At 46.6% G+C, this 23,353-nt stretch overlaps 1 protein-coding gene across 1 annotated transcript; it reads right to left on the bottom strand.

Annotated features, from left to right (window-relative positions):
* Positions 1-31: 31 nt before the first annotated feature.
* On the bottom strand, positions 32-16,927 carry LOC128777116 (putative SEC14-like protein 6). The gene is made up of 6 exons (XM_053902892.1): positions 16,890-16,927; positions 16,559-16,664; positions 16,343-16,482; positions 16,081-16,250; positions 15,735-15,840; positions 32-116 (listed from the first exon to the last, which is right to left on the bottom strand). The coding sequence occupies exons 1-6, from the start codon at positions 16,925-16,927 to the stop codon at positions 32-34; spliced, it is 645 nt and encodes a 214-aa protein (XP_053758867.1).
* Positions 16,928-23,353: the final 6,426 nt, after the last annotated feature.

The raw sequence follows: 23,353 nt of genomic DNA, 5'->3' as shown, positions 1-23,353 counted from the left end.
TATTGTATCATCATTATTATTATTGATGCTTTCACCAGAGCAGGGAGCTGCAGAGGTGGAAATTCTGGGACGGCCCCACGCTGGTGAGCTCCTGGGTAAGATCTACAGCCTGAAAGCTGGGGAATGGGAGGTGGCAGTGGATGGCTGGAAGCCCCAGGTGGGGTGATGGAGGAGTCAGGAGGCCAAGGGTGGGAGGCGGCTGACACAGGTGGCCAGGATGGCATCCAGGAACCAGGCAGAGGTCATGGAAAAGGTGAGAAAACAGCTTGGCTGGGCAGGAATTTTCAAGAGAGGAGCAGGTGGAAACTGAAGGAGGAGGTAAATCAAGCCACCAGAACCTTTCTCCCTCTGCCCTCCCTGGAGGCTGAACCAAGTTCTAGACCTGTACTGACCAATCTGGTTGCCATGAGCCACATGGGGCTGTTAAGTATTGGGACCTTGGCTCGTCACTCTCGCGGAATAGAGATGTGCCGTAAGTGTAAAATACACGTTAAATTGTGAAGACTTAACACCCCCAGAATGAAAGATTTCATTAATTAATTTCTTACATTGATTATAATATTGGAATACTTTTTTTGAAATACTGGGATAAATAAGATATATTATTAAAATTGATTTCATCTGTTTCTTTAAAATATTTTTTATAATTTAGAATTTTTTTAAATGAATAAGTTTTATTTTTTAGGGCAGTTTTAGATTTACAGCAAAATTGAGTGGAAAGTATAGAGACGTCTCATATATTCTGTTCTCCCCACCACACGCACAGCCTCTGCCACTATGGACAGTCTCTACCAGGGTGGGACATTTGTTACAACTGATAAGCCTATACTGACACATCATTATCACCCAAAGTCCACAGTTTACATTAGGGCTTACTTCTGGTGCTGTACATTCTGTGGGTTTGGACAAATATGTAGTGACATATATTTACCATTGTGGTATCATACAGAATACTTTTACTATTTTCACTAAAAATCCTCTGTGCTCTTTTCTTTTTACTTTTTAAAAAAATGTGGCTATACCAGAAAAATTTCAATTGCATGTGTGGCTCACATTTGTGATTTGCATTCTATTTCATTTGGACAGCACTGTCCTAGAGGGATTTAAAATCTTAATTAAAAAAAAAATTGTAGCCTGGGTGGCTTAATCAGTTGAGCGTCTGACTCATGATTTTGGCTCAAGTCATGATCTCAGGGTGGTGGGATTGAGCCCCATTGTGGGCTCTGCTGAGCATGGAGCCTGCTTGGGATTCTCTCTCTCTCTCTCTCTCTCTCTCTCTCTCTCTCTGTCCTTCCCTCTCCGCTCAAATAGAAAAAAACAACATTGTAAAAAGCTAAAAGAAAGTGAAACTGACAGCCCATCTCTGGAAGGGCATGGTCTTTGTTTAAAAGCAATGACAGGGGTGCCAGGGTGGCTCAGGTGGTTAAGTGGCCGGCTTTGGCTCAGGTCATGATCTCACAGTTTGTGGGTTTGAGCCCTGCTTCAGCTTCTGTGCTGACAGCCCAGAGCCTGGAGCCTGCTTTGGATTATGTGTCTGTGTCTCTCTCTCTGCCCCTCCCCTGCTCATGCTGTCTTTCTCTTTCTCTCAAAGTAATAAATAAACATCATTTTTTTTTTAATTTAAAAGCAATGACAGAAATCACAAAGGGGACAGTCGATTTAACTACATAAAAATGCAAAAATCTGTTAAACAAGACACACAACTAAGTCAGCATTTGCTAATGTGAATTTGTAAAAATAATATACAAAAATTGATATTTTTATAAAGAATGCATGTAAATTAATAAGAAAAAATAGTAAGGCACTAAGAAATGGACAAAGGACTCAACACACTGTCAGAAGAGGAAATGCACAGGGGAAATAATCCAATGGATAAATGCTCAAATTCCAGGTCATCAAAGAAATGGGTATACAAGCAATGAGATACTTTTTTTCCCCTGGCTAAATCAGCCTCAGAACAAACCAAACCACACACACACACACACACACATACACACACACACACACCCATCTTTTTTTTAAATAATCTGATAATAAAGGAAGAAGCTGGGGGCACATGGGTGGCTCGGTCAGTTAAGTTCTGGACTTCAGCTCAGGTCATGATCTCACGGTTCGTGGGTTCAAGCCCTGGCCAGGTTCTGTGCTGACAACTTGGAGCCTGGAGCCTGCTTCGGATTCTGTGTCTCCTTCTCTCTCTGCCCATTCCCCGCTCACACTCTCTCTCTTTCTCTCAAAAATAAATAAACATTAAATTAAAAAAAAAATAAATAAAGGAAGAAGCTGGTGAAATGGAGATATGTATACGTTGCTGGCAGGACTGGTAATTAATTCACCTTTTCTAGAAAACGACCTGACAATATGCATTGGATCCTTCAATAGTTTACCACTTTGTCCAATAACAATCCTAACTAACAGAAAGGATTTTTTTTTTAAGTTTTTTTTTTAATGTTTGTTTATTTTTGAGAGACAAAGAGACAGAGAGTGGGGGAGGGGCAGAGAGAGAGGGAGACAGAATCTGAAGCAGGCTCCAGGCGCTGGGCTGTCTGCCCAGAGCCCGACATGGGGCTCGAACCCACAAACTGTGAGATCATGACCTGAGCTGAAGTCAGACGCTTAAACGACTGAGCCACCCAGGTGCCCAACAGAAAGGATTTTCAACTTAAAGTTATGTGTGCATTGTTAATAGGAAAATTGGAAACAATTTTTCCAGAAACCACAGTGCTTAATGTGGTTGATGAAGAGTTTATAATGACACAGAAAAAAAAATACCATGGAACAATTTGCCAAAGATGAGACCACGTTATATATGCCATATGCTTCCAGAATAGACAACAAAATCCATTCAATAAAAGGAAGTCCAGGCAAGGAATATGTTCCCAACTTTTCCCAGTCTCCGAGAAGTGGGGAAAGTCGTATTTTTAAAATGCCACAAGTAACAAGTCACCTCCAAAGAGAAGCCTTTACTTAACAGCATTTATAGGCATTTCCCTTGGGCCGGGCCTGTTCCAAGGGCTTTGTAAATATTAGTTCAGTACTGTCCAGTAGATAAATAATGAAAGCCACATGAGTAACTTTAATTTTTTTTTTTTTAATTTATTTGAGGGAGAGAAGGGTGGGGGGAGAGACAGAGAGAGAAAATCTTAAGCAGTGTCCACACCCAGTGCAGAGTCCTTCTCGGGGCTCAATCTCACAATCATGAGATGGTGACCTGAGCCAAAATCAAGAGTGGGACGCTTAACCGACTGAGCCACCCAGACACCCTCACAAAGGTAACTTCAAATTCTCTAGCAGCCATGTTAAAAAAATCTAATTTTAATAATGCTTTATTTAACACAGGGTAGCCAAAATATTATCATTTTGTCACCTGTAAACACGATCCATAAAGAAGATAATTATCTCATTAAAAAATAGTGAGATATCTTGCATTTTTTTTTGTACAAAGCCTCTGAAATACAGTGTGTATTTAGTATTTCAGCTTAGTATGTAGTATTTCATTTCAACTCTGACCAGCCACATTTCAAACGCTCAATGAGCCACATGTGGTGTTTTAGATTGAATTGTGTCCCCTCCCGAATTCGTATGCCGAAGCCCTAATCCTCAGTATCTCAGAATGTGGCCTTACCTGGAAACAGGGTCATTGCATATGTAATTAGTTTAGATGAGGTCATACTGGAGAAGGATGGGCCCCTATTTCACTGTGACTGGTGTCCTTAACAAGAGGGGAAATTTGGATACTTACATGCCCACGGGGAGAATACCATGTGAGGGTGAAGACAGAGATTGGGGTGATGCTTCTACAAGCCAAGAAATGCCAAAGATTGTGGGGAAACCATCAGAAGCCAGGGGAGATGCAGGGAACAGATTCTCCCTCAGCCCTCAGAAGGAATGAAGCCTGCTGACATTTTAATCTTGGACTTGCAGCCTCCAGAACTGTGAGAGAATAAATTTTGTTGCATAAGCCACTCAGTTTGGGGTGCTTTATTAGGGCGATCCTAGCAAACTACCACAGGTGGTTAGTGGTTGCCTTCTTGAACAGTGCGGGGTTGGTTCATGTAGTCCTCCTGGCACATTCTGAGATTGGCACTGTGATCACCCCCCTTAGGGACCAGGAAACTGAAGCTCAAGGAGCCTCTGAGGTCTCGGAGCCAGCAAGCAGCAAAGCCAGGCAGGCTGGTGCCGGTCCAGGCACTCATCGCCCATGTCGTGTCCTTCTGCCTGCCGAGCTCCATGCTTCCAGGTTACCCTCAAGTCCTGTCATGCTAACAGGGGCAGATGTCCTCCCCCTGACCCTGTAGCACTATGCCACCTCCTCAAACGTCATCTACTGGCTGGTTGTGGAGCACTTTCATTCTTTTTTTTTTTTTAAAGAATTTTCATATTCTTTATTCATATATAATATATTTAAGTTTATTTATTTACTTAGAGAGAGAGAGAGCAGGGGAGGGGCAGAGAGACAATCCCAAGCAGGCTTCGCGCTGACAGTGCCGAGCCGGACTTGGGGCTGGAACCCCCAAACCGTGAGATCATGACCCGAAATCAAGAGTCAGACGCTGAACCCACTTAGCCACCCAGACGCCCTGGAGGACTTTCATTCTAACTATCTGGGTTCCAGTGCTTTGAGGGACAGATAATTCCCCTCTTCCATGGTGTGCCTGTCTCCCCCTGCCTTCTCAAGCTCATTCCCTTGGTCCCCCCTGACCCATGGGCTGAGAAGCTAAACCACAATGATGGTATCATCATGGTATGTAACCCGAATCCCACACCTCCTGACCACTCACTGCACTTCCTCTCCCACCCACCTTCTGGGTGCTCTGGAAACTCCTGGCATCTCTCAGGGGCCATAAGTGCTCTGCTTGCAGTCCTAATTCAAGCCTGAAATCTACCAACTGAAGGAAGTTCTGTGGGAGTGAATGGCATCTCTGTTGTTGGAGTGGGATCATTCTTTGCAGGAGCCCCTGCCTGCTCTGCCCCTCCACATCATGGCTAAATCAGTCCTACCCTTCAGACCTGTTGGCTGGACAGATGCCACTGAATGTCTCTCCAAATATGTAGGATGTGGCTTGGGTTACCCTAGGTGCAGAGTTTGGAAAGGAGTATCTACCTGACACAGATGCCCAGGGCAGGTGTGGCCTCATGCTTGAGCCTGCTTGGGAAGTGGAGATTAGGCTTTACAGCAGCTGGGGGAGAGTTCTGTTGGCTCCCACCACCAACTCAGGATGACCCCAGGAAAAGGTGGGGTCTGGTGTGGCCACATATCCTCTACGCTCTAACTCTAAGAAGGGGGGTAGTCACAAGGGTCTGGGAGAGGGAGGGGTGGGCAGTGGGAGCCTGACCAACAACCCTAAAGACCTGGGACCAGGGAGGAAAAACATGGGTTAGGGGTCTGGGACCACAGCTGCATTTCTATCTTTCTTCCCTCACAAAAGCCAGGAGGTCTCTGGCCTTTCCCAAGCCACAGAACATCAGGTAGGGAGTGTATAGAGCTATCTCTCTCTCCCCTTGCTGCTCTCTCCTGCCATAGGGCCTTTGCACACGCCATTCTCTCAACTTGAATACTCTTTCCTTGCCTCCTCTTCCTGCACTGCCTCATTAGTGCTGCCTCAACTTCTCTGATCCCCAGTTAAATGCTCAGAACCGTGATCCTCTATTCCAGAATATTGTTCTCATTAGACATTCCTTGGTTCGACTATTTGACTCACCCCCTTAACTGTCAGCCCCATGAAGGCACAGGCCATATTTGTTGTGCTCACCATTGGACCCATGTGCTCATTTACATGGGCAGCAACTGAGAGGCTAGTAAGACCCAGAGCTAGGATTTGAACCCTTATTTGTCTGTACCCAAGGCCTGGATCTTTAAACACTACCTGTCTTGGATCCCTGAAGATAGATTGTTTTAGTAAAGACATAAGCAAGAACTCTGCACTAGGGGGGTCCTGAAATGTCCCCCAGAAGAGATGGTCTTTGGGCTGGGCCTCTAAGGTGGGAACGGGAAGAAGACATTCTGGGTAGAGACGAAGAAACTCATAGAGGTAAGAGAGGGGAGAGGGGCCATGAGGGCAGGGACTTCAAAAAGATTGAGGTCAGGTCATGAAAGAACTTCAGGCCATGCTGGGGACTTTGGGCCATGCCTTGTCGTTGGTGGGGAGCCTTTGAAAGTTTAGAGGGGTCCCTGGGTGGCTCTTGATTTTGGCTCAGGTTATGATCTCATGGTTATGAAATCAAGTCCTGCATCAGGCTCTGTGCTGGGCAAGGAGCCCAAGATTCTCTCTCTCCCAGGGCACCTGGGTGGCTTGGTTGAGCGTCCAACTTTGGTTCGGGTCATGATCTCGCAGTTCATGAGTTTGAGCCCCACATCAGGCTCACTGCTATCAGTGTGTCAGCACAGAGCCCACTTTGGATCATCTCTCCTCCTCTTTCTGCCCCTCCCCTGCTTGCACTCTCCCCAAAATAAATAAATACTAAAAGGAAAAGATTGTCTCTCTCCCTCTCCCTCTGCCCCACTCTGAAGAAAGAAAGGAAGGAAGGAAGGAAGGAAGGAAGGAAGGAAGGAAGGAAGGAAAAAAGAAAGTGATAGCTTTAGAGGCAGAAACTGATGATTCTCCCTGTGCCAGGAAGATAACCCTGGGCCCAAGTGAAGAATGACAGAGCAGATGTTCAGAGCAGGAAACTGGTCAGGAGGCTATTGCATAAATTCATGGTGGATGTGGGAGAGGAAACAGAGAGCAAACAGTGATCAGGGACAGGTCAGAGTCTCACCTCTATCCCAAACCGGCACCCTGTTGGCAAACTTGCTTGGGGAATATGAAGGCTGAAAGTTGCTCAGTGCCTGACTGGTCTGTGGGAGTTATACTCTACCTGTAAATTACCAACTCATTACAAGTGGTAATTTTGAGCACTTCAAATACTTTGAACAGCAAAGGCAGAAATCCAATGATTCTCAAAATTGCTACAATAATACTTAAGCTTGTTCCTAAATATTCCACTTGAACTTCATTTGTTTATTGGTTATTTCTATACTTCTTTCATACCTTCCTACAACATAACCACAGGATTACAGCTCTATAATTTGACATCTCTGCTGAATTTCAATGTTACACTTTAATTCTTTTGTTGGAGTTGTAATTTGAATAGGCCCAAGTGAAAATGTAAATACTTCTTGGTGTCACAGTTCTGAGTTACAGGCCAATTAACTGGACTAGGGGAGCACGGAATCTGGGGTTTTCTCCCAAGGGGATTAAAGCCAGACTGAATTGACTGTCTATAAACTTTACTTTTTACCTCAGTCAGACTTAAAGTTCACACCTTTTACACACGGTTCACTTGTTTGTTTACAACTTAAAGTGCCCTTCCTTTCTCCAAAATGGCTTTTTATGCTTTTCTGTTATTATGAATCATTGGTCTGATTTGCTTTTTAAATATTCTGCTTCATTGGTTGAGCTATTTGGAGGTGTCCTCTCCAAGGAGATAAAGGATCAGTTTGGCTCAGGGGCCCCCCCTCCCTTGGGAAGATTTCATGATGTCATCATGTTATATAGTACTGCCCAATAGAATTTTCCCCAATGATGGACATGTCCTATGTCCACACCGTCTAACTTGGTAATGCCAAGGAGCAACAAAGCCAGACACTAACTAGTTAAGGCAAACAAAATTCTTGTATTTTTAGGGAGGTAGTGGTGCTAATTGGAGTAAGCATCCTCCCTCCCATTCACTCCCACCCCCCAACTTAGGCTTTTACCCTCCCACAGGAACTGGGAGCAGGATCAAAAGTCATCTTCTTGAATGTTTGACTTTGAAAGAGATGGCTTTCAGGTCCTTGATGCAATAGTTTTGGGTGGTAGATGATTTACCTCTCACAGGGGTAGAGAAAGGATTTATAATTGCAAGCTTGTCAGTGGGCATTTTAAGGGAATTGGGGCAATCCTAGAAACATGGGCACAAGCAGCTAGAAGCCATGCTGAACTTGGTCAAGGATAAAGTCTTTGCAGCAGTCACTAACCACATGTGGCTACCGAGTCCTTGAAATATGGCTAATGAACTGAAGAACTGAATTTTTTATTTTAGTTGTTTAAATTTAAATCGTGGCTGATTACCACTGTATTGGACCGCACAGTCTTGGAACATACTATTGACGCATCCTTCTTCTTGGTTATTGTGTGTGGCCCCTTCTTTGACCCCCTTCTCACCTATTATAAAGTCTGACTTTATAAAGTTGGTCAGCCCTTCTGTTCTTTATGTAGTTCTTTATTTTTCCATGACTATGTGGCCAACTTGTATCTCCCATGGATTTTATTTCTTTGCATGTGTATTGCTTATATATTTGAGATGAAGGAATCCACAAGTGTTATTTTATTTTTATTTACTTATTGTTTTTTGAGTAAACTCTCTCCCAATGTGGGGCTCAAACTCACAACCCTGAGATCAAGAGTCACATGCTCTACCCACTGAGCCAACCAGGTGCCCCCACAAATGTTATTTTTAAAAAATTTCTTATTGGAGTAAAATTTGCATAACATAAAATTAACTAATTTAAAGTGTGCCATTCAGTGGCATTATTTGTCAAAATGTTGTCCAACCACTACCTCTACCTAGTTCCAAAACATTTCATCAACCCAAAAGGAGAAACTCTATTAAATTTTTTTAATGTTTATTTATTTTTGAGAGAGAGAGAGAGAGAGCAAGCACAACTGGGGAGGGGCAGAGAGAGAGGGAGACAGAATCCTAAACAGGCTCTAGGCTCTGAGCTGTCAGTACAGAACCTGACGCGGGGCTTGAACCCACAAACCGTGAGATCATGACCTGAGCCGAAGTCGGATGTTTAACTGACTGAGCCACCCAGGTGTGGAGAACCCCCATTAAACAATCACTGCCCATTTCCCACCTTTCCCCAGCTTCTGGCAACCACCAATATGCTTTCTGTCTCTGGATTTACCTATTCTGGATAATTCACATTCAATGCATCATACAATATGTGATCTTTTGTGTGTGGCTTTGTTCACTTAGCACAATGTTTTCAGGGGTCATCCATGTTATAATGTGTATCAGTACTTCATTCCTTTTTATGAATGAATACTATTCTATTGTGTAGATATACCCATTGTATTTATCCATTCATCTATTGATGGACTCTTGGTTGTTTTTACCTTTTAGCTATTGTGAATAGTGCTGCTGTGAACCTGGGTGTACAAGTCTTTGTTTGAACCCCTGTTTTTCTAAAACAATTTTTTAAATGTTTATCTATTTTTGAGAGAGTGAGAGAGACAGAGCAGTAGCAAGGGCGGGGCAGAGAGAAAGGGAGACACAGAATCCAAAGCAGGCTCCAGGCTCTGAGCTGTCAGCAGAGCCCAATGCAGGGCTCAAACTCACGAACCATGAGATTGTGACCTGAACTGAAGTCAGACGCTTAACCGACTGAGCCACCCAGGCGCCCCTGAACCCCTGTTTTTCAAGTGTTGTGGGTATCTACCTAGGAGTAGAATTGCTAGGTCATATGACAATTCTATGTTTAAATTTTGATGAACACAGGGGCGCCTGGGTGGCTCAGTCGGTTAAGCAGCCAACTTTGGCTCAGGTCATGATCTCACAGTCTATGGGTTTGAGCCCTGCATCAGGCTCTGTGCTGACAGCTCAGAGCCTGGTGCTCATTTTGGATTTTGTGTCTCCTTCTTTCTCTGTCCCTCCTCCACTCACTCTCTGTCTCTCTGTCTCTCGGTCTCTCTCAAAAATAAACAAACATTAAAATTTTTTTTTTTAATTTTGAGGAACACAATTTTTTTTTTCTTAAAGGCAGAAGCACAAAGAGCCCAGGACTCTGGAGTCCCTGCTCTCCCCAACCCCAGATGTCCCATCTGGGAAGTGTCAGCACATAGGCCCCGTGGGGCCTGGCCATCTCCTCTGGACAGGACATGCTCAGTGGGAAGGCATAGAGAGACAGGAAAAGAGGGTCTTTGGAATAGAAAGTTAAGCCCAAGTGTAGGGCAGGATTGAGGAGACAGAAAGAGAGACAAAAGGATGAGTAGGGACCCTTTAGAAGAGGCAGGAGCTGTAGAATGAGCATCAAGGCCTTGGAAGAGCCTTGTGAGTGGAGCCACACCAAAGCCTCCCCAGTCCTTGGCAGGGGGACTAGTTTTCTGAAGCCTGAACTCTGGAAGGCTCAGCCCCTAGGCCTGTTCTGGTGGTGAGGCTGGTCGAACATCCATTGCTTGTTGAGTTCAGGTTGCAGGACATGGGGGGCTTCTGCTCACAGAGGCTGCCTTTGGCTGACAGCCTGAAGCCCAGGCCCAGGAGACCATGGGTGTGACAGGAGCCCCTGGGGTTATGGTGCAGAAGACGAGCCTCTTAGCAGAGCATCCCAGAAATTCATCAGAGCCCTACGCACAGCAGAGGAGGAGGAACTTGGCATCGTTTATTCATTCAGCAAGCAACAGCTCCACGCCCTGCACTGGCCCAGTGCTGGAGACGGTCAGTGGAAACTGTGGACGGGAAACATTAGGAGCTCCTGCATGTACTGCCAACCCTCAGCTGCCTACAATAGGTCCTTCAGGCCAGGAGCCCACCCAGGTCTTGGCCAAGGGCCATGTGTGCTCCCAGAAGAAGACCTCTAGGCTTCCTTTCCTCTCTGCCCCTAAGGTACACTAGCAGCCTCTTATATGGCTACAGGGTGGTGGTGTCCTGGAGGCCTGGGGTGAGTGGACAATCCCAGGCCTGGCCAGGGCAGCAGGGGTGGGGGGGACATGCACTGCACAAGGGGGCTTCTTACCCTGCTGCCAGAGTCATTGCCTCATGGCCAAGATTGCACTGACCCCAGAATGGGGGATGTTCTGAGAGCCGGATAGTTCGCAGGCCTAATGCCCAGCATCCAGAGCCCAAGTGGGTGGCTGCAGTCTGCGTTACCACTCCATGAAATTTGTTGAGTTGGAATAGATGCAAGATCATTTACTAAGGATGATTCTCCCAGGTCTGGAGGGGCACTCACCACCCAGAGCAAAGAGTCTATGGAAAGATGTGTAAGTTCACAAGCTAATGGCAGTGGAAACCAATGGGCACTGAATCAGCCCAGGCTGGACGGGGCCACAGAGAACATAAGACACGTGCCCCGGATCTGGCAAGCAGTCCCTGCAGGGGGGAATGGGGGACGGCTCTCTAATGGCCTGAGGAGAGCAGGTGTTTTGAGCTATTGGCTGAATTAAGAGAAGAAAGTCCAGGAACAGGGTAAGTGAGAAGGTAAAATTCAGGGGCAGATATAAGGGGGGTCACTGAGTCCTATGTGCAAGAGATCAGGGTCAGGGTTGGCCACACTAGGACGCCAGCAGCCAGCTGAGGGGAGATGGTGGAGGGCACCGGAGTACACTGGGAGATCAGAGCTGGAGTAAATAACAGAGGGACTTTTGGGCTAGCCAGGGGGAGAACAGCAGGAGAGATGAAGCTGTCTGGGCAAGGCTTGTGGGACAGGTGCAGGTAGGTCTCTAACACTTGTTATCAGCACCCATTAGTAGCTGCTGTTCCCCACCCACTTGCTCTGTGCCTGTGGCTCTCATTTCTCCTCATAGCAGCCACTCTAAGTACTGTTGGCTTCCCCACTTTCCAGTGAAGAAACAGCCTCAGAGAGATCTGGTTAAGGTCAGACAAGTGCCAGAAAAAGGACTTGAACTTGGGTCTGCCTTATCTCACAGACTGTGCCCTATTTTCGAAAAGATGCTCAACATCACTAGTCATTAGCAATGTAAATTAAAACCACAGAAACATAACCACGTACCTTCTAGAGTAGCTACACCAGAATAACTAGTAATATCAAGGCCCTGGATGTGGAGCAAATGGAGCACTCAAACACTCTGGTGGGAATGCAAAGTGATGCAAAACAGTTGGCCAGTTTCCTACAACATTAAACATACCCCAACAAGCAGCTCAGCGGTGATCCCACCCCTGGGCATTTACCCTGGATCGATGAAGACAGGATCACACAAAAACCTGACACAAATGCACCTAGCAGTTTCATTAGTCATTGCTCCAAACTGGAAGTGCAGCTAGTCTTCAACTGGGAAATGGATAAACACTCTGTGGTGCATCGGCACAACAGAATATTACTCAGCCACAAAAAGGAACCAACCACATGCAACAACACAGATGAATCTCTGGGCAGTATGCCGAGTGAAGAAAGCCAGCTCCAAAAGGCCACATACTGTATGATGCCATCCGCATGGCATTTTGGAAAAGTCAACTGCAGCGTTACAGAACAGATCAGCAGTTGTCAGGGCTGGGCTGGGGGAGGGGATCAGCAGTTGTCAGGGCTGGACTGGGGGAGGGGTTGACCACAAAGGTGATGAGGGAACATAAGGCAAGCTGAGGACAAAGCACAAGCTAGTGAACACCACCCCCTTCCCCCCACCCCATGAGATATGTGTGATGTTCCTCAGGCACTCCTGGCTGCCCTAAAGCTAAGAGGCGAAAACAAATGGTTAACTGATCGAGATCACAGTCACATAGGACCTGAGTCTCTGTCAGTTTACAAATGTATTAGTAAATTACAAGAAAAGGCAATCTTATCAATAGCCTTATCTCCAGAAACCTATAGACTCAGTTTCCTAGAGCCCCAACATCACCCTCCCCTCCATAGTGTTGTGGGGAACAAAGAAAAGAAGGAAATGGTAGGTAAAATTAAATTTCTTTATAACCTGTTGCTCATTGAATTAAGGCATATACAGAGTATAACATTTCTCCAGCATTCCCTACTGTCTTTCTCTTTTTTAAGTTTATTTATTTATTTTGAGAGACAGAGAGAGAGAGAGAGAGAGACAGAGGAAGAGAACAAGTCGGGGAGGGGCAGAGAGGGAGAGAATCCCAAGCAGGCACTGTCAGCATGCAGAGCCCTATGTGGGGCAGAGAGCCTGATATGAGGCTGGAACTCTAGCTGGAGCCCAAGGCAGGACTCCAACTCGCAAACCATGAGATCATGACCTCAACTGAAGTCAGCCGCTTGCTTAACTGACTGAGCCACCCAGGTGCCCCAACTGCCTACTGTCTTAATGTTAATGTCTTACTAGAGGGAAAACAACCTTACCGGGACAATAACAAAGCCTCCATTATCTTAGAAGCATATGAAAGTCCTTTTACAGGCCTCCCTTTTGCCTTTACCTCCCCCAACTCCATAGTATGTGATCAGTCACTCCTCACAACCCCAGTGAAGCCCTTTCTGCCCAGGGATCCTGTCCCTGTGCTTCAATAAAAATCACCTTTTTGCACCAAAGATGTCTCAAGAATTCTTTCTTGGCCATCAGCTCCAGACCCCCACCACTCCAAAACCTCTCAAAGGGATAGCAGGAGGGAATTTGGGGGGTGATGGAGCTGCTATGTGTCCTGATTGTGGCAGTGGTTATGGGACTGTATGCGTTTGTCAAAGCTCCCAGGATTGTATGATAAAAAGAAAGAGTCTCACAGGTATAAATTACTAAGTACATGCCCTCACTCTGACTCAGCACTGCCTGCTGGAGAGAAAATTTGTACAGGGGGAGAAAGGCAGGCCTTCTAGGTGAGGAGACAGCTTGAACAAAGACAGAGATTTGGGGCAGGGGAGGGTGAGCCTGGAGTGGAGGCTTTGGATGGGGGGACAGTGGGAGAGGAGGCAGGTGGGGACAGCTGTGGACGTGTCCATTATCTGGCCAATGGCTCTGGCCTTCGGCCCACGTTTCAAGAAGACTGTAGCAAGGGCAGATGCTAGAAGCAGATGGGGTGATGGGTGGGATATGGCAGATCATGGGAAACCCCTCGACCCTTGCCTTGGCTCCCCAGTGCCCTCCCCTCCCCCACTAAGCTGCAGCCCACATGGCACCTCCAGCTAACCTCCCTCAACCACCTCCCCTCCCTGCCAACCCCAGTTCCTTGGTGCCGTCTGTGCGAGATAACATGGTAGAATCATGGAGGATGGTAGGAACCATCCAATCAGGAATCAGCTGAGTAAACTTGCTACCAAAATTCTGGGACAGATTGTTGAGTAGGGGTGGATTATGGTGAGCCCTTAAAAATGAAGGCAATGACCCCTAGGAGCCTATGTGGGGTCACTAAGAAAGACCTGTTGAATGCCCACATTTCCGTATTTGCACAGGTGGCCATATTTGGCCATGTTTGCCAAGTGGCCAATGAAAGAAGTAGTTTGGCTGGCTACCATACTGACAGCAAGCGGGGACAATGTGTGTGAGTAGTGGAATGCTTAGGCCAGAATCTCTGTTGAGATCTAACCTAATGCGCCCGTGGGACCTGACATCAGCTCAGTCCGAGGCTGAGTCTAAAACCTTAATGAAGGGGCGCCTGCGTGGCTCAGTCAGTTAAGCCTCCGACTTCAGCTTGGGTCACAATCTCACGGTTGGTGAGTCTGAGCCCTGTGTCGGGCTGTGCGCTGACAGTGCAGAGCCTGCTTGCGATTCTCTCTCTCTCTCCCTCTCTCTCTCTGCCCCTCCCCTATTTGTGCACTTGTGCTCTCTCAAAATAAATACATAAACTGAAAATAAAATAAAATAAAATCTTAAGGGAGAGTTTAGATGGAGAACCAAACAATGAAGACATTCTCAGATGCCCTAACACTGGAATGGAAAGTTTATGAGTCAAAATTTCTTTCTAGATGGGGAAAGCTCTAAGGTTGAATTCCTTTTTTAAAAATATTTATTTATTTTGGGCAAAATGCCAGTGGGGGAGGGGCAGAGAGAGGGGGACAGAGGATCTGAAGCGGGCTCTAACGTTGACAGGTTGACAGCAGTCAGCCCTATGTGGGGCCCGAACTCAGGAACCATGAGATATGACCTGAGCCAAAGTTGGAAGCTAAGCCCACTGAGCCACCCAGGTGCCCCTGAGGCTGAATTTCAATTCAGAGTGGTGATTGCTGTATTGCCTTGTCTTCTGTATTAACTGTATCAACCTTGTCTTCTATTTTCTATATTCTGATGCTCTGACATCTGGGGCCTTGCTGACCCCGGGAGGAACTGTGTCTCCCAGGGATAGCCAGTTCCTAGAGATAGCAAACAACTCACCCAGGATTGTGCTTTTCAAATGCAAACCAACTAATACAGAGCCTACACTCCAACCACCTCCAGTGCTGGCTCTAGCACTTAGGGCCACACTATTTCCTTGCCCTGATCACCCTATTACCTAGGGCAGTCCCTATGCCCCAGAGCCTGCTGACATTATGCAAACTAGCTAATCCTAATGATTTCCCTGCCACACCCATTCCTTCCAGGGAAAACCATAACTAAAACTCCCGCCCTGTTCCTCTCCCCCTCTACCTCATGAGGAACCCTGACGTTTCTTCCATTTGTCGATTTCTCCATGTGGCTCTCTGTGGCTTGGCATCTCCATCTCCTCCTCTTGGGAACTGTGAGTAATAAATTATCTTTTCAACGGCAATTCTTTCCAGATCTGTTGGTCTTACTATACCTCAAGTGTTAGAACAGTAACTCATGACTTGGTATTGGCTCATAGAAAAGAGCCTAGAGTTTTCACTGAGCCTGAGGTCCCAGGAGGATAGAGTGTTTTGGTTGCTTCGCTGTGGCTGTCTGGCCACCGGGACACGGTCCCAGCAGTGACACGGTCCTAAGACGCAGACCCACTGTGACAGATGGGCTGGGAGCAGCTGTTGTAGGATTCCCATCCCTGGGGAGGTTGGAGGGGGTCTGGCCAGGGAAGGCTGTGAATTCACTGTGGACCCAGAGATCAAAGGGGAGCCTGTGGGAGCCACAAGGTTTGCCCAGGACCTCTCCGTCTTCTTCACAAAGGTTTGGTCAGTGAGCAGCACCTCCACAGTGGAGTTGATGTGTTTGGAATGAACTAGGTTGTAAGTGTTATCAAACCTCAAGACATCTGCATTGAGAGACAGACATTCAGACAGGGTGACCCACCCAGGACCTCATCCTCCATGGTGTAAATCCTTGTACCAGGACCCAGACCAGGGAGCCATTGTCATGACTGAGAGCCTGAAGCCGGCTATACATTGTATCCACCGGAGCCAGGGGCCCCCACGTGGCAAAGCCTGGATGCACCTTGAGGCGCCTGCCTCCAGCCCCCCAGCTCCTAGTGGAGCTGTTCGCTGCCAATACTGACAGATGCCAGCCTTGAGGCAGGCGAGGCTCCCGTCCTCAGGTACCAGGTGGGCTTTGTAGCGCCGGATGGGGAGCACCTCCACCATCTCCCCCGCCCGCTTCCGCTCACCCGTCTTGGTCTTCAGGAAAACCCCGAAGCCGATGTCTGCCCCATGTGATGCGAACTGCCACCTGCAGGGGACAGGGCCCTATTAATGACCACCCGCTGGGGCTCCGGGGCCCCTCCCAGCCGGGCCCAGGTGTGGAGTGGCCGCCATCCCTACCTGAGCACACAGCCCGGGAACAGGATTTCGTTCTCCAGCTGCACGAAGGAGCCTCGGGCCACCGTCATCTTGTGCTCATACTGCATCCTCACCTGGTTGCGCAGGTAGTAGCTCTTGGGCACCTCACCCCCATAGTTGATCTGTGGGTGAGGGCTGCTGAGTGAGCACTGACCCCAGCCATCAGCCCTCCCTTCTCACCCTCTGGGCACCCGGTACCTTGGTCAGGCACTTGGGGTTGCCATCAGGATCAGTCATGGTCCCCCCAAACTCCACGGGCAGCTGCTCAGGGCTGATGAACTTTGGCAGCTCCTGCTTCCATTGCCTGTGGGAGGAGGAGAGGGGACCTGTGGGGTCTCAGGAAGGCTTGAAAGAGGCAAGAGACGCCAAGCCCAGTGCTTTCCTGTGGCATACTGCTTCCTATCCCTGGCATGCTTCTGGTGCCCTTAGGGGAAGAAGCTAAGAGACTGTAGATCTAGGCTGGGGGTTTACCATATGCACCTGTGTTGACCAGTTCCTGCCCCCAGGCCTGCCCCTCTAGACCCAGCACCCTGCCCTCATCTGTCCAGGTGTTGGCCCCTTGGCCATCTTAGTAGGGACTCAGACTAGCGCCTCGTGGAACCCAAAGCCGAGGAGGGGCTATCTCTGACCTGGGCTTCCTTTCCCTTAGAAACTGAACTTCCAATCAGCCTCTCCCCTCAGCATCTACAGCTCCAGCACCCCCAGAACTGGGGACAAGCTTGTGTCAGTTCTCCCACAAGCTGCTCTGAGATAGCCAATGGTGGTCCATAGACAAAGGAATGTTATTGTAGGAACAAAGTAGAAGAAAGCAGAGGTAGGGTCACCTGGGTGGCACAGTCAGTTAAGCATCTGACTCTTGATTTCAGCTCAGGTAATCATCTCATGGTTCATGAGTTCAAGTCCCACACTGGGCACCTCGCTGACGGTTCAGAGCCTGCTTGGGATTCTCTCTCCCTCCCTCTCTGCCCCTCCCTCATGCTCGTGTGGTCTCTCTCTCTCAAAACAAACTTAAAAAAAAAAAAAGCAGAGGAAAGTATCTAACGTATCCTACAATAGGTATGAACTACTGAAACATAAAAGCAATGGAGAAACCAAAGGAAAAGCCCCATGAATGTAACATAACACAAAGTCAAAAGCCAAAGATAGCAGGAAAACTACAAACTGGGGAACATGCCACAAATATGACAGAAAAGGTCAATGCACTTAATAAGTAAAGAGCACTTATAAATCAATAGCAAAAATACTTTTCTAGAAAATGGGCAAGAGATACCAGGAGGCAATAAATAAACAAAAAATTAAAACATCAATTAGCATAAAGAAAAATTCTTACCACACCAGTGATAAAAGAAACCCAATGCAGTCCCTTAGATTCAGAGCAAGAATGTCATCACACATCATGTAGCCTCTGGGAAACTCTGGTGTATATACATGAGAGGATGAGAGTGAAAAAGGCAAATAACATCTAGATATTATTATGAAAATAGTTTAGACCTTGAGGGCCCCCTGAAAGGGTCTTGGGAGCCCTCAGGGTTCCAGGACCACACTTTGAGAACTACTGGTTCAGACTGTGAATGACTTAAAATACATAAGGAGGAGGGACACCTGGGTAATTCAGTTGGTTAAGGGTCTGACTCTTGATTTTGGCTCAGGTCATGATCTCATGGTTCATGGGATCAAGCCCCGCACTGGACTCTGCATTGACAGCAACACAGATCTTGCTTGGGATTCTCTCTCTCCCTCTCTCTCTGCCCCTCCCCTACTTGTGCATGCACACACACTCTCTCTCTAAAATTAATAAATAAACTTAAAAAAAAAACCATAAGGTGGATAACCCAAAAGGTCACATCTCCACAGTCACCAACCTGTGACTTTGAGCCATTCCCTTCTCTGTTAGAGTGCAGTTTTCTTACCTCTCAGTTAAGGCAGCCCATGACCCAGTGGCCCCACCTCTTGAGATCCACCTGAGAAAAACACTCACACATTTGTGTAAGGAAAGTGTGTAGGTTTTCCACATTGAAGAGTTCATAATAATGAAACATTGGAAACAACCTGAATGTCCACCCCTAGTGGGCTGGTTATGTAAATGCTGACCCCTCTACCCTGTGAAATACTATACAATCATTAAAAAGGACAAGTTGTATTAAAACATTCTCAGATGGACAAATCTGGAAGCCATATGTATTATCTAATAAAAAGAGCAAGTTGCAGAATAATTCTTATAATATATTAAATCATGTGTTCTTGGTATTTCTATTTTATTATATTGTTTATATTCTATCTATACTCTTAAAAATTTTTTTAATGTTTTTTTTTTGAAAGAGAGATCGAGTGCAAGTGGGGGAGGGGCAGAGAGAGAGGGAGACACAAATTAGAGGCAGGCTCCAGGCTCTGAGCTGTCAGCACAGAGCCTGACATGGGACTCAAACTCACGAACCATGAGATCATGACCTGAGCTGAAATCAGACGCTTAACCAACTGAACCACCCAGGTACTCCTATTCTATGTTATATTTTGTATATTTATATGCATATTTCTGTGTGTATGCATGGAAATGTATTGAAAAGAGTCTGCAAGATACACAGAAACTGGTGACAATGGTTATTTTGGGGGCTCAGGAGGCTTCAATGTTATCAGAAAGGTTTGGATTTTTTATAATGAGAATATTTTCAGATATCCCTGTATAATTAAACTTTATTTTTTTTAAATGTTTTTTTTTAATGTTTATTTATTTTTGACAGAGAGACAGAGCATGAGCGGGGGAGGGGCAGAGAGAGAGGGAGACACAGAATCTGAAGCAGGCTCCAGGCTCTGAGCTGGCAGCACAGAGCCCGACGCAGGGCTCGAACTCACAGACTGCGAGATCATGACCTGAGCCGAAGTCGGACGCTCAACCAACTGAGCCACCCAGGTGCCCCATAAACTTAAAAAAAATAATAATAACGTGACAATAGAACACTTCACCATTGCCAGCCATTCTTCAGTCCTCAAATTTATAATTCAAGAGGTTCATGGAGCAGATGGAACCAGTTCTGTCCAACTGAAAGTCGGGCTTCCAGGAAGGGAGCATTTAAATCAATCACATAGAGTCACCCACTGGAACATTCTGCAGCCTTATAACTATACTAGAGAAGAAATCTTTTTTAAGATTAAAAAAAAGTTTTTTTTTAAGAGAGAGAGAGAGAAAGAGGGAGGGAGGGGAGCAGAGAGAGAGAGAATCCCAAACAGGCTCCACGCTGGCAGACGCAGAGCCCGATGCAGGGCTCGATCTCACAAACCCTGAGATCATGACCTGGGCTGAAATCAAGAGTCAGACTCTCAACAGACTGAGCCACCCAGGCGCCCTGGGAAAAAGAAATTTTTTAATGACTTGGAGAGAGGTTCCTGAAATTAGCAGTGAACAAAACAGTATATAATGTAGGAACTCAATTGTGTGAAAAAATAATTATATGTAAATATATAATGGTGATGGTGGGATTACAGGTTATTTCTATAACCCTCATGGTGCTTCTCTTTATCTACACTTTCCAGATTTTCCATGATAAGCGTGCCCTGATATCATAATCAGAAAAACATGGATGTTAGAAACAAATGCAAATCAGGTCTTACTTAGCAGTCCCTATAGGCTGGCAACCCAGTCCTTCGCCCCAGGGCCAACCCCAGCTGCTGCAGTGATCCCCTGGCTCTCTTGGAGCCAGAATTGTTCCTCTGGGCTCACACTCCTGCTTCTGCAGCACTTCTGCTAAGTGCCCCTGGCTGATGAGAACTGAGTGGTTTCACTTGGTCTGCAGAGCCCCAGCATTGATCACTGCATTGACTTCACATGGACCTGGTGGGCAGACAAGAGAGTCTAGTTTCTCATGAACAGACGAGGAAACTGAGACCTCAGTCACCTGTCCTGGGTTCCACCCAGCTAGTAAGAGGCATGGATGGGATTAGACTGGGTCTTTAGGACTCCAGGAGGGATTCTTTTCTGATTTGGTGGCTGTCTGAGGGGCATTGTGGGTGGAGGGAACTGTCCGAGCAAAGGCTTTGTGCTGAGAAAGTGTCATAACTTGTATAAACTAGACTACATTCAGAGGCAAGTGGCCCTCAAAGATTTACAAAAGCTGTTCATCACATATTAAGTATTCCATGCATGCTTGCTCCATTAGGGGATGGGAATTTTTGTGTACTCAGCAATAGTTGGGGTATGTGTGACCATCAAATGGCTTATATTGGCTTCCTCGCAGCAGCCAAAATTGATTCCAGCCCTATCCTATGGAGAAGGAGTCCAAGAACTCCTGCCACATTCTCAGGGCCATGGACAAGGGGTTTCCTTTGTGTGCATTCAGATTCCTGGGATTCCAATGTATATCTCAAGAGCAAACCTCTTCCCTATCCTTTTCTCCAAACTCTTTCTCTGGGAGGATGTTAAACAATTGGCCTCTAACATCAGACTGACCTGGCTTTGCCACTTGCTGGCTGAGTGACTTTAATCAAGTGGTTTAACCTCTCTGAGCCAGTTACCTCCAATGAAAAATGGGGCTGATAATAGTATCTTCCTCACTGGGTTGTTGTGCAAAAAAAAAAAACAACAAACAAACAAAACCAAAACCAGAACCAAAACAATACAAAACAACAATATATGACAATAAACAAAAATTATCTTCCTCAGTGCTTGGCACAGAATAAGTCCTCAAAAGATAGCAGTAATTATTATTACTCCTTGCGGTAGTCACCTCCAAAATGGTTCCCAATGATCCACAACTCCTGGTTTTCATGGCCTTGTTCAGTCCCCTCTGACACCAAGCAGGGCTGACCTGTGTAATCAAGAGGATATTGCAGGAATGATGTTGACCCTTCAGACGACTGCAGTGCTGGCTGACATCTCACCTGTAACAATGGAGACCCTGAGCCGGAACAAGTCAGCTCTACCATAATTCCTGACCACAGACACTGGGAGATAAGAAATGTTTATGGTTGTTTTAAATAAATGGCTATGTTTTGGAGTAACTTGTTATAACAGATGTAGATATAGCAATAGATACACAATACACTCCTCTTTTTACCCTTGACCTCATCCCACTCCACCCTCCATCCTCACTTTGAGCCAGAGTAGGAAGGAGTAGTCATCAGGGTGGGCAGGACAGATAGCACATCCTGGATATTATCCCAGAATGAGGATACAGATTGGGAAAGACCAAGGTCAGAGGTGCTCTGTAGTGCCAGCACCCCTCAGGCCTTCAGATCTCACCTGCCCTTAGGAGAGGACCCATTCCTGCTGGAGGAGCCAAGTCTTGGGTCAAGTCAGGCATTAGCTTTCTCCTTCTGTGAAATGGGATAATAACAAGCCAGTTTCCCAAAGCTTCAGAAAGGATTAAATGTGGATTAAATGCAGTTTGGGGTTATGTGCCAGACTCTTCCCTCAGGTCTATAGGGGCAGGGAGGGGCCCTCTTTACACCTGTAATCCCCCTCTTCAGAGCAGATTGTGGTGCTACATGGAATCTGAGGCTCAAAGAGGTCATGCAATTTGCACGACCATCATCACACAGCCAGCAAGTAGCAGAGTTGGGAGCCAGATCACACATCTGGCCCAGAGCCCATTGTCCAGGCCTGAGTGAAGGGCAGTTTGACCTAGCCTGGGAGAGGATCTTCCACAGGCAAGCCCAAGAGTTGGTTGCTGACTGTGGGCCAAAGACAAACTTCAATAGTGATGAATCTGGTGGCGAAAGAGCACTGGACAAGAAGTCAGCAGCTCCAGTGTGGCCTTGATTGGGTCACTTCCTCTTTCTCCGGGTGCCAGTTTCCTCAGCTTCTAAAAGAGGGTTCAAAGGACTTTCTCTGGGCCCCCTACCCCAAATGAGCTGTTAACCTTTGTCTTCAAGGACCCAAAGGAGTGTTTGGCTCTGGACTAAGCATTAAATTAACCCTGACATGATACTGCTTTTATACCCGTTCCCCAGGTGAGGAAACTGAGGCTTGAACTTGTGACTTGATTTTCTCAGATGAGATCTGGACCCAATTCTTGACCCCAGCTGTCTTGTAACAATATTTATTCCTGGCCTGGGAGGAATATGCCCTCTTTCTGATGGAACACTTCGAGGGCGGGAGTCGGGACCTCCACTGCCCAGTCACTCCCTCAATGTTCATGAAAGTGTGTGAATTTCACTGGAGCCCACACTTGCCATTAGCAACCACAAGGGAAGGACCCTAAGATCCTATGAGATACTCCTCACAGTCTAGAGATGAAAACTCACACCTGCTCCTGCTTCCTAGTCACAGCTAAAGGTTGTGACCTGCCATGCCAGGCTCCCCTCACAGGGCTAGCAGTCCTTACCTGTGCCATCCAATATGAGCCACTCGATGTGGCTGGTCCAAACTGAAATCTGCTATGAGTATGACATACACAAAATACACATAGGATTCCAAAGACTTGGTACCCACCCCCCAAAAAATCTCAGTAATAATTTCTATATTGATTACATATTGAAATGATAATAATTTGACTGTATCAGGTTAAATAAAATATATTATTGAATTTATGTCACTGGTTTCTTTTTACTTTTTTGAATGTGGCTACTAGAAAATTTGAAATGACACATTTGTCTTGCATTTGTGATTTGTGTTATATTTCTAATGGATAGCACTGGTGTGGCCTCTGGCCACCAAGACTCTCAGAGTGGGAAGAAACCCAGAGCTATAGAGCTCAGAGTGACTTCAGGGGCCTTGGGTGCTGCCTTTTCTGGGACAGAAGAAGAAACTGAGGACAGTGTAGGCCAGAAGAAGAAACCAACTTACCTGGCCTAAAGTCTTCTCCCGTAACACAAGGTGGCCAGGCTGGCATCTGAGTTTCTGGTCTGGGGTCCAGGTCCTGCCCTGTGACCTCCTCCAGACCTCCTGTCTTTTACCCAGTGGCAGCCTGCCATGCCTACCCCTCCCCAGAGAGACAGCCCCTTCCTGCCGGGCCTCTATTCTCTACCTCAAGGTGACTTGTAGGGCCCATTCCTTGCTAG

Source organism: Panthera pardus, unplaced genomic scaffold, assembly GCF_024362965.1.
Source record: "Panthera pardus isolate Hobbes unplaced genomic scaffold, ASM2436296v1 HiC_scaffold_15, whole genome shotgun sequence".
Lineage (NCBI taxonomy): Eukaryota > Metazoa > Chordata > Mammalia > Carnivora > Felidae > Panthera > Panthera pardus.
This window is presented reverse-complemented; position numbering and strand designations above follow the sequence as displayed.

Excerpts from the sequence above, each read along its gene's own strand:
- LOC128777116 (XM_053902892.1), bottom strand. The coding sequence starts at position 16,927 with ATGGCCAAGGGGCCAACACCTGGACAGATGAGGGCAGG. Across the intron at positions 16,665-16,889 it reads CCTGGACAGATGAGGGCAGG|GCAATGGAAGCAGGAGCTGC; the intron begins GTGCTGGGTCTA and ends CTCCTCCCACAG. Across the intron at positions 16,483-16,558 it reads ACCCCAAGTGCCTGACCAAG|ATCAACTATGGGGGTGAGGT; the intron begins GTACCGGGTGCC and ends CCTCACCCACAG.